The sequence below is a fragment of the Hylobates moloch genome, unplaced genomic scaffold, assembly GCF_009828535.3.
Source record: "Hylobates moloch isolate HMO894 unplaced genomic scaffold, HMol_V3 SCAFFOLD_24, whole genome shotgun sequence".
NCBI classification, from domain to species: domain Eukaryota; kingdom Metazoa; phylum Chordata; class Mammalia; order Primates; family Hylobatidae; genus Hylobates; species Hylobates moloch.
The window spans coordinates 10,758,167-10,771,423 of record NW_026652299.1 but is presented as its reverse complement, the minus strand read 5'-3'; the positions used below and the strand labels follow the sequence as shown (position 1 = coordinate 10,771,423).

At 33.9% G+C, this 13,257-nt stretch overlaps 1 protein-coding gene across 2 annotated transcripts in view; it reads right to left on the bottom strand.

The window, feature by feature from the left end:
- The window catches only part of LRP1B (LDL receptor related protein 1B), a 1,938,417-nt gene that overhangs the window by 806,356 nt on the left and 1,118,804 nt on the right, over nt 1-13,257 (bottom strand). For both annotated transcript variants that reach the window (XM_058434432.1, XM_032145942.2), the window contains exon 12: nt 2,289-2,469. In XM_058434432.1, coding sequence (XP_058290415.1) covers nt 2,289-2,469 — 181 coding nt within the window. The remainder of the gene's footprint in view (nt 1-2,288; nt 2,470-13,257) is intronic.

Here is a 13,257-nt window from a genome sequence, read left to right as displayed (position 1 = left end):
TAACAGAGAATTAATTTACCAGTGAAGTCTACTTTCTTCAAAATGTACTTTGAAAATGTCAGCTTTGGCCAGGCACCATGGCTCATGTCTGTAATCCCAGCACTTTGGGAGGCTGAGGCAAGTGAATTTCTTGAGCCCAGGAGTTCGAGACCAGCCTGAGCAACATGGCAAAACCCCATCTCTACAAAAAAAAATACAAAAAGTAGCCAGGCATGGTGCCCTGTGCCTGTAATTCCAGCTAGTCTCAAAGCTGAGGTGGGAGAATCGATCACTTGAGCCCAGGCTGTCGAGGCTGTCGTGAGCCAAGATCAAACCACTGCACTCCAGCCTGGGTCACAGAGTAAGATCCCGTCTCAAAAAAAAAAAAAGAATATTACGAAAGCTTTACAATCAATACCAATACCAAATGATGAGAATTCTTAAACACACAAAATAGAAATATAACCTATAAAATAAGCAGGAACTAATACAAATATTTTTTCTAGGTGGGACTCTGTATTCTTCACATAAAACATAGGTTAATCTGGCCTTCTGCTAATATAGCAAGAAAAATTCTACCTTTTATTTCAAGGCCTGTTCGAACATAATTATCTGATGAAGTCTATCTCCAGCCTTTCTGGAGATGAGTCAAAATAAGCTCTTTCCTCTGTTTCTCAGTAACACTGTCTAGTTTTAAATAATATTTATTGCACTTATTCCTTGTATATAGGGACAGTTGGTAGGAAGACATTACAGGGATGCAGATATCGTCTCAATGAAAAAAATATTCTATTAATCAGAATTGCCTTCAAATAGCTTGAACTATGTAGATGCTATAGGTTTCTAACATCATCTGGATGCCTACAAACTTGGGAGATGTTGAATTGGATTTCTAAGTTTGATGAGAGAGACGGGACTAGTGGGCTCTGAATTTTCTTCTAAATTATATGTTTCTATGACTTCCACATTTATGTCATTTCTTGGGCACAACAAAGACTCTTTAGCTCTATCAGAAAACATTTTCTCTAACAGAATAGTGAGAAAGAAGATGCCGTTGTAAGACAGAATTGAAATTTCTTTCTTCAGATAGATTTGGACAGTGTGGAATAAACACTCTCTTCAAAAACTAAGGCTGGTTTACCAGATGATTATATAATCCAAACATAAAATCACCAAAATTACTTTATAATTATGCCCTATGAAAACACTTACAATGAGTTCACTCACTGCCTAGGAAGAAGCACCCTGGTTGTATTTGGAGCTACTCTTAACACAAACAATTCTAGGAACTGCAATTTGGTAATCTCAGTTTATAAGGGATTCACATGCCTCCTATACAATACATATTTTTTGTATGTGTGCAGTAAAGTGTAAAGAAAATCTATTTTTTGATGTCTTGAAACAATAATATGTAAGCCATGGAAGGAAAAAAAAAAACACTCCAAAAAACTATACATGTAAAATATTCAATAAAATAACATTTTTTAAGTTATAAAATACTATGAAAATTTCCATCTTCTTTGATATTTCTGTAAGTACAGTTTTGCATTCAGGTAATAGTGCTGATTAAAAATCAAAAGAAAACATATTACCAAGAATTGGACAAAATATTTCATTCTAAAACAAGTAATACATACTATAAAATGATGTCACTATATGGAAATTATGGTGGTATCTAAAATTATGTGATTATCACCCTAGACTAATAAAAAGCAGTGAAGTTTAGTGGCTAAGAGTAAAGTCATAGAGACAGGCTTCCTGGGGATAAATGTAGACCCAGTCTTTCACTAATTGAATAGTGTTTGGCAAGACAGTTATCATTTTCAACTTTATAAAACAGGGATAAGAATGGCAACTACTTCAGAGGATTATTGTTAAGGGTTACAAAATAGGGTTAGAGTAACCCATTTAATAAAATGTCTGACCTCTAGGAAATTTATAAAACTTTTGCTATTTTTTTGAATACACTAAATTTCAATAGCCTTTAAAATATAAAAGGGATTGATTCTCTGATTGATTTATCTTGGTGTCGGGCTGCTTAAAATACAGAATTATAGTGCTAATTTTGAATAATTCAAGTAATATATCTTTGTGAAGTAATCTATTTCAGGTCAATGTATTCTGACATATTTATTTAGCACATTCTCTGGGACGGAAAAACCATTAAATGTGTAACTTTACCCACTAAGACCATTTGTGTGGAAATTCAGCTACACATATGGATTTAAATAAAACTATTATTAACTACGTAGGAAACAAATTTATCTATTATCATTTTTCTTATATAAACCTAGTCAAATATTGCATACCCATTAACTGGATCCACCACAATTCCTCTGGGATGAGACATTTCACCCTCTAAAAGAGTCTTCCGACTCTGAGAAGCTTTTTCCAGCCTGGCCACATTAATGGTTTTCCTATGGCCATCATTGGTCCAGTAAAGATTATTTCCAATCCAGTCCACAGCAATGCCCTCTACATTATCCAGATCTATAAAAAAAAAGCAAAAACAAGAAAGAGACTGCTTTTACAACTATAGTAAAATGAGTGTTCACTACTAATATTCTACCTAATAAAAACTTTAGTTCAAAAAGGAATGAACTCTGATCCATGAAATCTTTATGGTATAATTTTTGCAAAGTCACTATTCTATAGAATACTTTTCAATTTTATTTTGAATGCCTTTTTATGTGAATAATAGGCCCTCTCTCGATTGTACACAGCGTTAACAAATTAATCACGGTCATTAACTCAGATTTTAATTGAACCTCAATTTATTGTAATTCAGTGATCTGCAGAAAAATGGGAACATATAAGTGATAGGAGTGAAAAAGCTTGAATATAAGTGGCAAATTCAGCAACATAGACTGCTCTGAAGAAAAATCTACTAGTGCTGTGTCAGCATGTTCAAACTTGTAATATGTAATCTGAGTAAGCAAAATAATATGAATATCCTCTTGCCTAAGGATGAACAGTTTCAGCAGGAGCACAAGTATGAAAGCCCAGGACAGGCTTTCATCCCAGAACTGCATCAACAGTGAATCTCAAGAATCGCCGAAATACTTCTCTTTATTTTAGACTTACCTTACAAAGAATCTTATTACAGGATTATAAGAGATACAGGCAATGATAATTCAAATGTAATAGACAAATAATAATCCTAGGAGTTCACCTAATTCAAACCCTTTCTTTTATAAAGGGGGGTAACTAAAACTTCAGAGTGAAGGCAGTTACTTATGGTCTATTATCATTCACGAAGCAGTAGCAATTGGATAAAAATCCAAGCTTTATGACCTACAGTGTGGAAACCCTCAAAACTACACGGTTCCGAGGGTGAGTTTCTGTAGCATCCTGTCCTTGCTTTTCGTCATTTTATAAACCACACTTCAGCCTACAGCATTACAACTACGATTCCATTCTTCTGTTGCATGAAAAATTGCTGTGAACTCCTTCTTTTCTCTCAAAACCAAGGTAGACTACACAGACTTCCTCTTTTCCTTTTTGGCATGAGTTACCGAACTGGAACTTACTGGACAAAAGCAATAGGTAGTATATATTAGAGAGGGAGCTGTGTATTCACACACTACAAGGAAATCTATATCACATTTCCCTGTATGCAGACACAGTGGGTATCTACTATTACCATGTTGTTTAATCATGGTCTTTCTGGCTCAGGAAAAAAAGTAAAATTTTCCCTTGTAACCCTTATTGCTAATCAACATGTGTCGTGATTCAGAATGACTGATACAAAATGTGATCTGATCTAACTGAAAATCCCATTACAGTGAATCAGATATGTTCCCAATTTCGCTAAGCTACCTGCTTCATTACCATCCAATATGAGTAATTTTCATAGGTTAATTGTGCCTATGCTTAGAAAAAGAAGTTTAATTTTGCCTTTACTTACTGACACTTAATTTTCCTGAGCACTTTCCTATTCTGGCATAATGGAACGAGAGTAGTTATTTACTCTTCTCTATTTATTATAGCCTATAGCTGATTTTTATCTTGTTAGTTGGTTTTCAAAAATTGAATTACATTTGAAATCTGCCCCAGTGTAAAAAGTCTTCATGCTGGATAACCCATCTTATTTTTGAAACTTTGCCTTTTACTATATGACTTGAGACTTTTTTTTTTCATATGAAGCAGTTACAATGCTGTATGGATGAAACTTTTGTTTCTGACACTTGGGTAAGCAAATTCAGTGATGCATCGGGAAAGTGAAGATTATAATAGCACCTACCTCATAGGATGATTACAAAGGGCAAGCTATTAATAGCTACTGCATGTAAACATTTAGCATATTTCCTGGAATACAGTAACTTCTCAGTTCATGTTAGTTTTTACTAATTTATCAGGATTAAAAAATATTTTATATCTCTTCTGTCCCTTTTCTTTAAGGGTACTACTTGATAGGGTTATATCTTTTGTTTTTCACCTTTAAAACACTTTTCCTATAATATTTTCTTGCATTTTTACCAGTGACTAACTTTGACTAAAAATAGTATATAAATAAATATATGTGATGTTCTTAAAATAATGGTTAGCACATACTAATATATAATGATGATTATTATTCCTGTAATAATATCATTATAATTTCTGTATAATCTTTCTTTAAGCTAGGTATCTAGTCTATTAAGATAGTAATAAAGGAATTAGCCTAGATTATTTTTTAAGGTTGTTTTCTGTTTGTGCTTTGATTCTTTTTTTCTGTTATAGGGAGACTGATAATGAATAAAAATTTTAAGATAAGAAAATGTATAAAAAGATCTATGAGCAAATTGGGAATCTTTTTAGGTTATCTTTAATAGGACAGGGAGGAATTTCTCTCTTGCAGAACACAGCTTGAACAACCAATTAATTCCTTTCTCGACAAATATACACTGATAAGGGAAGCATTCTGCTTCCACATTATTTGGTCCCTGCTTTAAATTAACTTATAAATTAGATGGAAAAGTTAGACATATAGAACATCAGTCTTAGGTACGTTTGATATTTTATTCAAAGGGGTCTGGTTGGGTCCTGCCTGAGATTGACTAATAATGACTCTATGAACAAAAGCCCTTTAACCAGATCAGGGATATATGAAGGTTGTGGCATTCAAAGGCCAAAGAAACATCAGTGACTACAGAGAGTCTAATTATTAGCTTGAGGAAACACATGATATTAAAATGCAAGGAAGATACTTGATAAAGAAAAACTTGGTAGAGTAGATTTCTTTGTATACTTTAGGATAGAGTTCAAGTATTCTACATTATAAAATTCATATTTGCTATTTATTATTATTGCATAACTAATAGCAAACAAGAGCTTGACTATTTTAAAAATCTGGTCAAAATCTCCCTTAGCTTTCACAAAATACCCATTTTCATGCATCAATAGGCAAGGATTTAACATGTTTTTACTTGTTAAGAAAAAAAATTCCAGTAGATAATTATTTCTTGTAAACTTTGTTTAGATTAATATTATGTCTGTATTTTTCATGCTAAGTGAAGATTTTGCACATTTACTCATACTCAGAAAATAAACAGCCTTTTCTTGCATTCTGAAAACTTAAGAATATTATTTTTCTCAAATTATTATAATTTCTACAACATGTTATCTTTGTTCTAGTAATTTCAAAATAACTTGTATGAATGGAGTAATTGTTCTAGTAATTTCAAAATAACTTGTATGAATGGAGTAATATATGAATAGTGCATTAAACACCCACACACTCACATATCTCATTCAAATTTAGGATTAATAATGAAGTGCATGGTTTACTTAAGCAAAAAACTCTTTAATATTGTTAACAATATTACTTCCTCTAAGAGACACCTACCACTAAGGAAATGAGGATAAATAATATATAATAAAATTTATGTAAATTTTAAAAGAATAATGATGTGGATTTAAAAAGAATAAATAGGACTGTTCTTCAAATGAATGTAATACTTTGGACTAGACCAAATAAACATTTGTAAAGAGAGTGGTTTTGGGAGAAAAACATATTTCTAAAATGAAAACTTCATTACAGGTCTGATTTTTAGATATTACACATTCATGGAACAGAAGACTAAAGTTTTATATACTTAAAATATAATTGCCTATTTTTAAAATAGGTTCACGATTTTTAAAAGAAAGGATGTGAGCAGTGGCCTTATTTTTGTTATGGCACATAAGCTGGACCTCCAAAAATGATCCATAGATCTTGATGCTTTACAACAGAATTTGATGCATATAATAAGAAACTAACTAAAAATTATACCCAAAAATGGCCATTATAAAATCATAGTTTCTACATTTTTCTACCTTATACAAGTTTATCCAGTGTTATCTATCCTTAGCATGAACATTATTTTTCTGAGTTAGAACGAAAGTGTCTACGTGAGTACAGAGTATGGTAAAGTGCCTCAAATAATTAAGTCTGCATCATGCATGTAGACATGCCTAAGGCCAGCGATGCCTTACCTCACCCTAGAGTCAGCACTTGGACAACTCTCCTGTCTCCTGTTCTTGTAGTTCAATTAATACAGATTCTCTTTGAACATTTCAATGTGGCCTGAGGCCATAAAAAGCTCACATGTATCTGACATGAGTGAATGACATTGATTTAATTAATAGTGTAGCAGCAAAATTTGCTTGCTGAATAAGCTGTCTCATGGGGTTTCAAGGGTCTCTGGTCACAAACTAAAGATACCACTTGTCCCTAATGGCCAGCTGAGGCTGATGTTTCTCAACCTCATTTTCATTCCAGATTTCTCCTTAGCTGTTAGGTCAAGGAAGGTGAATACACAAGCCATTCTCACTCAGAACAAAATACCTTGATGTTGCATTCAAAGAGATATGTAGAGTGCATATAAGGGTCTTATTTTCCAGAATAAACAGAATATATTAAAACATAGTGGTTTCCTTCCATTATCCAATGCAAACTGTCACTCTCAATGGGTCAGGGAATACAGATCATCACGCAATGATATTCAGTTATTTTATCTTTGATACAATGAAGACATGGTCAAGTAAAGATAGTGCCATAGTATGCATCATAGTTACCAATGATCTAAAATGACAAATAAAATGAAAGATCAAGAATGGTTAAGGACTGAGATTTTTATCATACTTTCAAGCTTACAAGTTTGCCTGTTTTTGTTCCATGAATTCTAGTAGAAGACACAAGACTTGTGGATCAGATATAAAAGATTTTATTGCTCATGGTACAAGAAGCAGGATGGTCATCAGCAGATTGGTGTCAGTTCCCTTTACTTCGAAGTCCACAGGGGCAACTGGGAGGGGTCCATGTGGATGCTTTCATACACTGTGGGTGGCATTACAGGAGAAGAATTCTGAGTTTAGAAAATCCAAGCCTATTATAATGGGCAGTAAGAAGGCCTGCTGTTTTCACTCGCAGGTGACTGTGTCTCTTTCTCTCAATACTCTTTGCTATACAAGCATTCTTGAAAAGATACTTCTGAAGAAAAAACAGTGAGTGTCTTACTTTAAGACATGCAGAAATGTGAGAGATCCATGGAGAAATGTCTCACAACAAAAGGTCCTGAAAAGTCATCATCTGGTAGTCACTAATACATGCAGATAGATAGAGCAAACAAATTGGTGAGTGGATATGAGCACAAATAATAATTTCTGCATTCCAAGCTATTACTCTTATGGGAATTCTGCACTGATTTACGCAACCACACCTAAAGCAATAAATGCAGATAGATAGAGGAAACAAATTGATGAGTGGATATGAACACAAATAATAATTTCTGGATTCCAAGCTATTGTTCTTACGGGAATTCTGCATTGATTTACACAACCACATGTAAAGCCTATTGTGTAGCTAACTATGTGTGATGGTTAATTGTATGAGTCAATTTGGCTAGCCCATGGTACACAAATAATTGGTCATCAGTCTGGATGTTGCTGTAAAGGTATGTTTTAGATTATATGAACATCAGTAGAATTTGAGTAATAAGCAGGTTACCCTCTATAATGTGAGTTCGCCTCATCCAATCAGTTGAAGGCCTTAAGAATAGATTGGGATTCCCCTGAGAAGGATGAAATTCTTCCTCCAGGCTGTCTTTGAACTCAAGCAGCAACATAGCTCTTTTTGGGTCTCCAGCCTTCTGATGTACTCTGCAAATTTTGGACTTTCCAGTTCCCATAACTGTGTGACCTAATTCCTTAATAAATCTCTTTTTTTTTCTCTCTCTCTATATACATTCTGTTTGTTCTGTTTCTCTAGAGAATCCTAACTAGTACACTATGACCATGCCTGTGATCTGAAAACGATTTTGCTGAATGGGCTGGGAAGAAGAAGGTCATTCTTCACATTCATCCTTTTCCGATAAAACACTGAAAAATATATATTTCAGAGGACAAAATAGCTTTCAATTTAAGAAGCCCTAGAGATATGCAAAGGGCATATAGATCATTGTACAATATTCCACTAATATTTTTTGGATAATATTAGAGTCTTCACTGTGAATGGGGAGAAAGTCATTTCCATTAACACCATTTTACTACCTAACTCTGCCTATCAAGAGAAAACAAAGCTAAAATTGCTTCCATTTTTGGGACACAATGTATCACACCTATTCTTGAATATTCATTTTAGAACTGTGAAGTTTATAATTTATAAAAGTAAAACACTTTTGGTACCGATTTCATCAACAGTAAATTATTCAATCTCTTTCATATTATATGAAAAGTCTACTCTATTAGTAGTCACTTGGATAATTTAATTTCATAGAAGTTGACTTATTAGCCATATTTTCTAGTAGGTATCATGTTTTTGCACTTGGTCACTTAAACATTCAAAAAGTTCCATCAACTGATAATGTTCACTGAACTTTAAAAAAGACAAGGTATCACATACATGCTTAGAAATCATATTTAGTGAAAAATACTCATCACTAAATTCCAAGTTGAGCTTAAAAGTTAGAGAATGTAAATCTTTATTGTATTTACAATTACCATGGCATAGAACAAATGTGTTATCTCATGTGACCATACTCCTGGAGATAACCAGCCTAAATCAACCAAAACTATACTTGTTTCAGATCCACATAAATACACAGAGAAAAAGGCTAGACAAATGCACGTGTGGACTCTAGGTAAATGTGGTAAAGGAGGCCAAGTTCTTAATAATAATTTATCTAACAATATCTTTCCATAAATATCTAAGAAAACACACACAGTCATAACCCTCCTGGGTACACAAGTACTCTTACAAAACTGAAACACTACATTGGGGCAAAGTCATAATAATATTAGGCAGCAGCCTTGTTGTGAATTCAGTATGCTAGGAATAAAAGAAGCCTCAAAACCATAAGGTTTAACTTGTACATCTACAAATAATGAAACAAAGACCCAGAAAAGTAAGTTGACTCACAAGGACCTACGATTAGTTAGTAGTCACTATAGCAAGTCTTGAAATTTAACTCATGTTCTAATGTGCCTACCCTACTTTGTATTCAAATTTGACCTCCAGAATTGTAAAGAAAAAAAAATAATAAATAGACGAAGGAGTTAAAGAAAGTTTAACCTAGGCGAAGTTTCCTTGGAAGAAGGAAAAGTGGGGCATGGAAGAAGGGAGGGGAATAAAGCTAGAATAAGTTTACTACAGTAGAGGATGCTTTTGGTACAAACTTTCCAATCACAAAGATGGTACATAGTGAAAGTTTGCACATTTTTTCAGATTTCTCCACTTTGATAACCTTTGGCAAATTGCTTACGCTTTGATACATGGCTTAAACTTGAACTTCAGGTTTCGCAAATGAAAATATGAATAATAATCAGCTCTCTTCATTTTAGGATTCAAGGAGAGAATAATAAGCAGAACAATGTCTGGCACATAATCAAATTCTCAATAAATGATACCTGTCATTTCTTACTAAAATACATTTGATGACTAACAATGTAGAGATTTAACAAATGTCCATATGAAGGGAAGTGAAAATTAAAAGAAAACATGAGGAAAACTGGGGCACCGTTATAAGCTACATGAGAAGGACAAGACATAACTAAACTCATTATGAAAAGATGGCTGATATTTGAATAAAGTCTTTGATTAACAATACTGCATCAACATTAATTTTTCTAGTTTTGATAATTGCAGTGTAGTTTTGCAAGATGTTAGAAAAAGCTGTGTGAGGGTGCAATGGACTAAATGTGTCCTCCTAAAATTCACATGTTGAAATCCTCATTCTAATGTGAAAATATTTGGGGGTAATTAGTTAATGAGGGTGGAGCCCTCGTAAATGAAGTTAGCGCCCTTATAAGAAGAGACTAGAGAGCTCTCTAATCCTTTTTCCTTCATGTGAGGATACAGTGAGAAGTCGTCATCAGTTTGCAACCTGGAAGAGGTCCCTCACCAGAACCTGACCATGCTCGCACCCTGATCTCAGACTTCTATCCTCCAGAGTTGAGAGAAACAAATTTCTGTTGTGTATAAGTCACCCAGTCTATGGTACTTTTTTATGGAAACCTGAATTAATTCAGACAGAGAAATATACAGAAATTCTCTGTACTATTTTGCAAATTCTTGACTAAAGTTATTTCAAAATTTTTTAAAAATATAATAAATTGCTTTGTAAATGCATTGTTTTTATATAATAGAAGATATCAAGGCTAGATGTAGCATTACCTGTAAAAATTAGTTTAAATGATATTAATAATATATTTTATAACAATTTTGGTATAATAAGATAAATATTTATGATTCCACAGTAAAAGTATGAGGTATTAGTGAATAATAACTTATTCATATAAGTATATTGTATAAAATTATTCAAGGTAGATATGTATCTCTTAAAGAAAAAGAATACAAAGCTGTGCAAAAAAAAAATGAGATGTTGATTCAGAAAGACTGGGAAAGTGTGTTAAGACGGGTGTATTATGTGTAATCTAAAAATTGTAATCTAAAGTTTTTTTATTAAAACGCTACAGAAGTTTAAATAAATCAATAAAAATATGTAAGGTTTTACAAGATTCCTGAAAAATCAAGGATGATTATTATAAGAGGAATTTCAGTAAAAACCAAAATGAGTTTTCGAATGATCAAAAAACGATAAATTGATCTTGTTTCTTATATTAGAACAAAAATAATCATTCTTTAATGACTCTTAGATCTTTTTAATCAGTTTAGTTACTGTTTTGAAAGTAATGACAACTAAATTAAAGTACTCATTCATCCATCTAATGAATGTTTGCTGTATAGTTAATATGAGCCATGAACTGTTCGAGGCCCTAAGGATCTACCACTGAGCAAAACAAAGAAAATCTCTTACCTATTGAAGCTTACATTCTTGCAGCAAGGCAACAACCAAGTGAAACATATGCAGAATAATCACAAAAGAGAAAAAGGCAGGAAAGGGAATAGACTTGGGGTGGGTGTGACGGCGGTAAGTAATTTTATTGGGCTGGCCAGAAGGGCTGACTGAGGAGGTGGTCTGCAGGCAAAGACGTCTAGGACTTACAGAAGAGAGGCACGTGGGCATCTGATGGAAGAACATTCCAGACACAGAAAGATGTGCAAAAGCCCTGAGGTGGGACCATGTCTAGGGTGTTCAGGGGATGACAGAGGATATTGGAGAAGAGTTACAGGGCTATTTTAGGTTAAATAGCAGAAAAGCAACTTAAATAGCATTTTCCCCCTGTGAACTTAAAAGTCATTGTGTGGAACCCTTATGAGGTGATCATACCTAAAATTTTCATGAACAATAGTGATAAGGTGGTCCCTTACTGTGACTTGTACTTATTTTCAAGGGTTTATTTATGGGTATTGGGAGAGGCAGTCCCCTGCAGGCCTTGAGTGTCCCTGTACATTCTTGCTGAGTTCGCCAGATTGTAAGGCTTATTTCTCTTTTGATACTGAACAATTTATCTTGCTACTCACATAGGCAGCTAAGTAAGTCAAGGGGACCACAGGGTGACTGCTGTGTAACTGCTTGCTCCACAGGGGAGGCAAACTAGAGATCTTGCTGTTTGCATAATGCCGGCTGCTTTCTCAGAAAGTGCTGATCTCTAGGCCCTGGGATCCACAGCTGTGGCACAACTCCCTGCTTGCTCAGCATTCATCCAGGCCCATCATGTCGCTCCCTGAGACTTGCGGGCAGGGTAACCAGTGCAACTATGCTGACACTCATGTGGTGAGCAATAAACTTCCTAAGTCTCAATGTCTCATTTTCTACTTTTGGCACCAGTGCAGTGGCGGCAGGTTTATTCCCCACCATCTTTATGACAGGGTTTCTCAGCTGTGGCGTTACTGACATTTGAGAACTGAAGATCCTTTGTTGTGGAGAACTGTCCTGTGTATTGCAGAGTGTTTAGCAGCACATACCTACATACCTCTAACTACTAGATTCCAGTAGCAACCCCCTCTCCAGTTGAACCCAAAATAATTCTAGATAATATCAAATGTCCCATGGAAGACAAAATTATCCGTGTTCTATGAGGTTGGGGTTCTACCTTAAAAGTGAGTGATATTTCTCAGACTCTGGTTCATTTTGATTCCTCTAAATGAGTTTTCTTATCTTGAAATGTAAAGTTACTTGCCATATTTTTTTGGCAAAATTGCATAAGAATATTCAGTTATGTTTCTGTGGCTAGTACAGTAGTAAATACACATTACTTTTTTCAAATATGCAGTCTCAGAATGGGTTCAGTTTCATTGAAATTCCACATATATAAAATACCTTGAAAAGAAAAATGTTAAACATGTCATGAATAGTTACAGTGACAAACATTTTGAAAATATCTGTCTCAGAATGATATTTTATGTATATCTCTATATCTTTTTTATCTTGAAAAAGGGTACTTTTTGTTTTTTATCTGAAATAATAGCAAGTTAAACCTTGCAATTTGAAATTCCTCTACCTAAGACAAATTACAAATAACTTAATAGCTAAAATAGCAAGGTAATTTGTTTTGATGGAAAATATGCACATTCTTCTATGATTAACAATAAAGATTTATGAAAGCTCATTTTTATAACAAAGATAAAAGTGTCAATGCTGGGGATAGGAATGCATTGCTATCCTGTGCAGGCAGATTTGTATTAACTAAAGAAAGGAACAGATGTGTATCAAAATATTTTATATGGTTATCTGACCATTGCCACACATTTAATGTCCTAATATCATTACAGCATGTATCTTCAAGTTTTCTAAATATTGCATACTATACTACGGTAGATGCATATTTTGATGAGAACTCTGATTCTTTCCATTTGCATAGGAATAATAAAGAGAAAGTAAAAGTTAATGAATAAAGGGAAAAGAGAGTTGATAA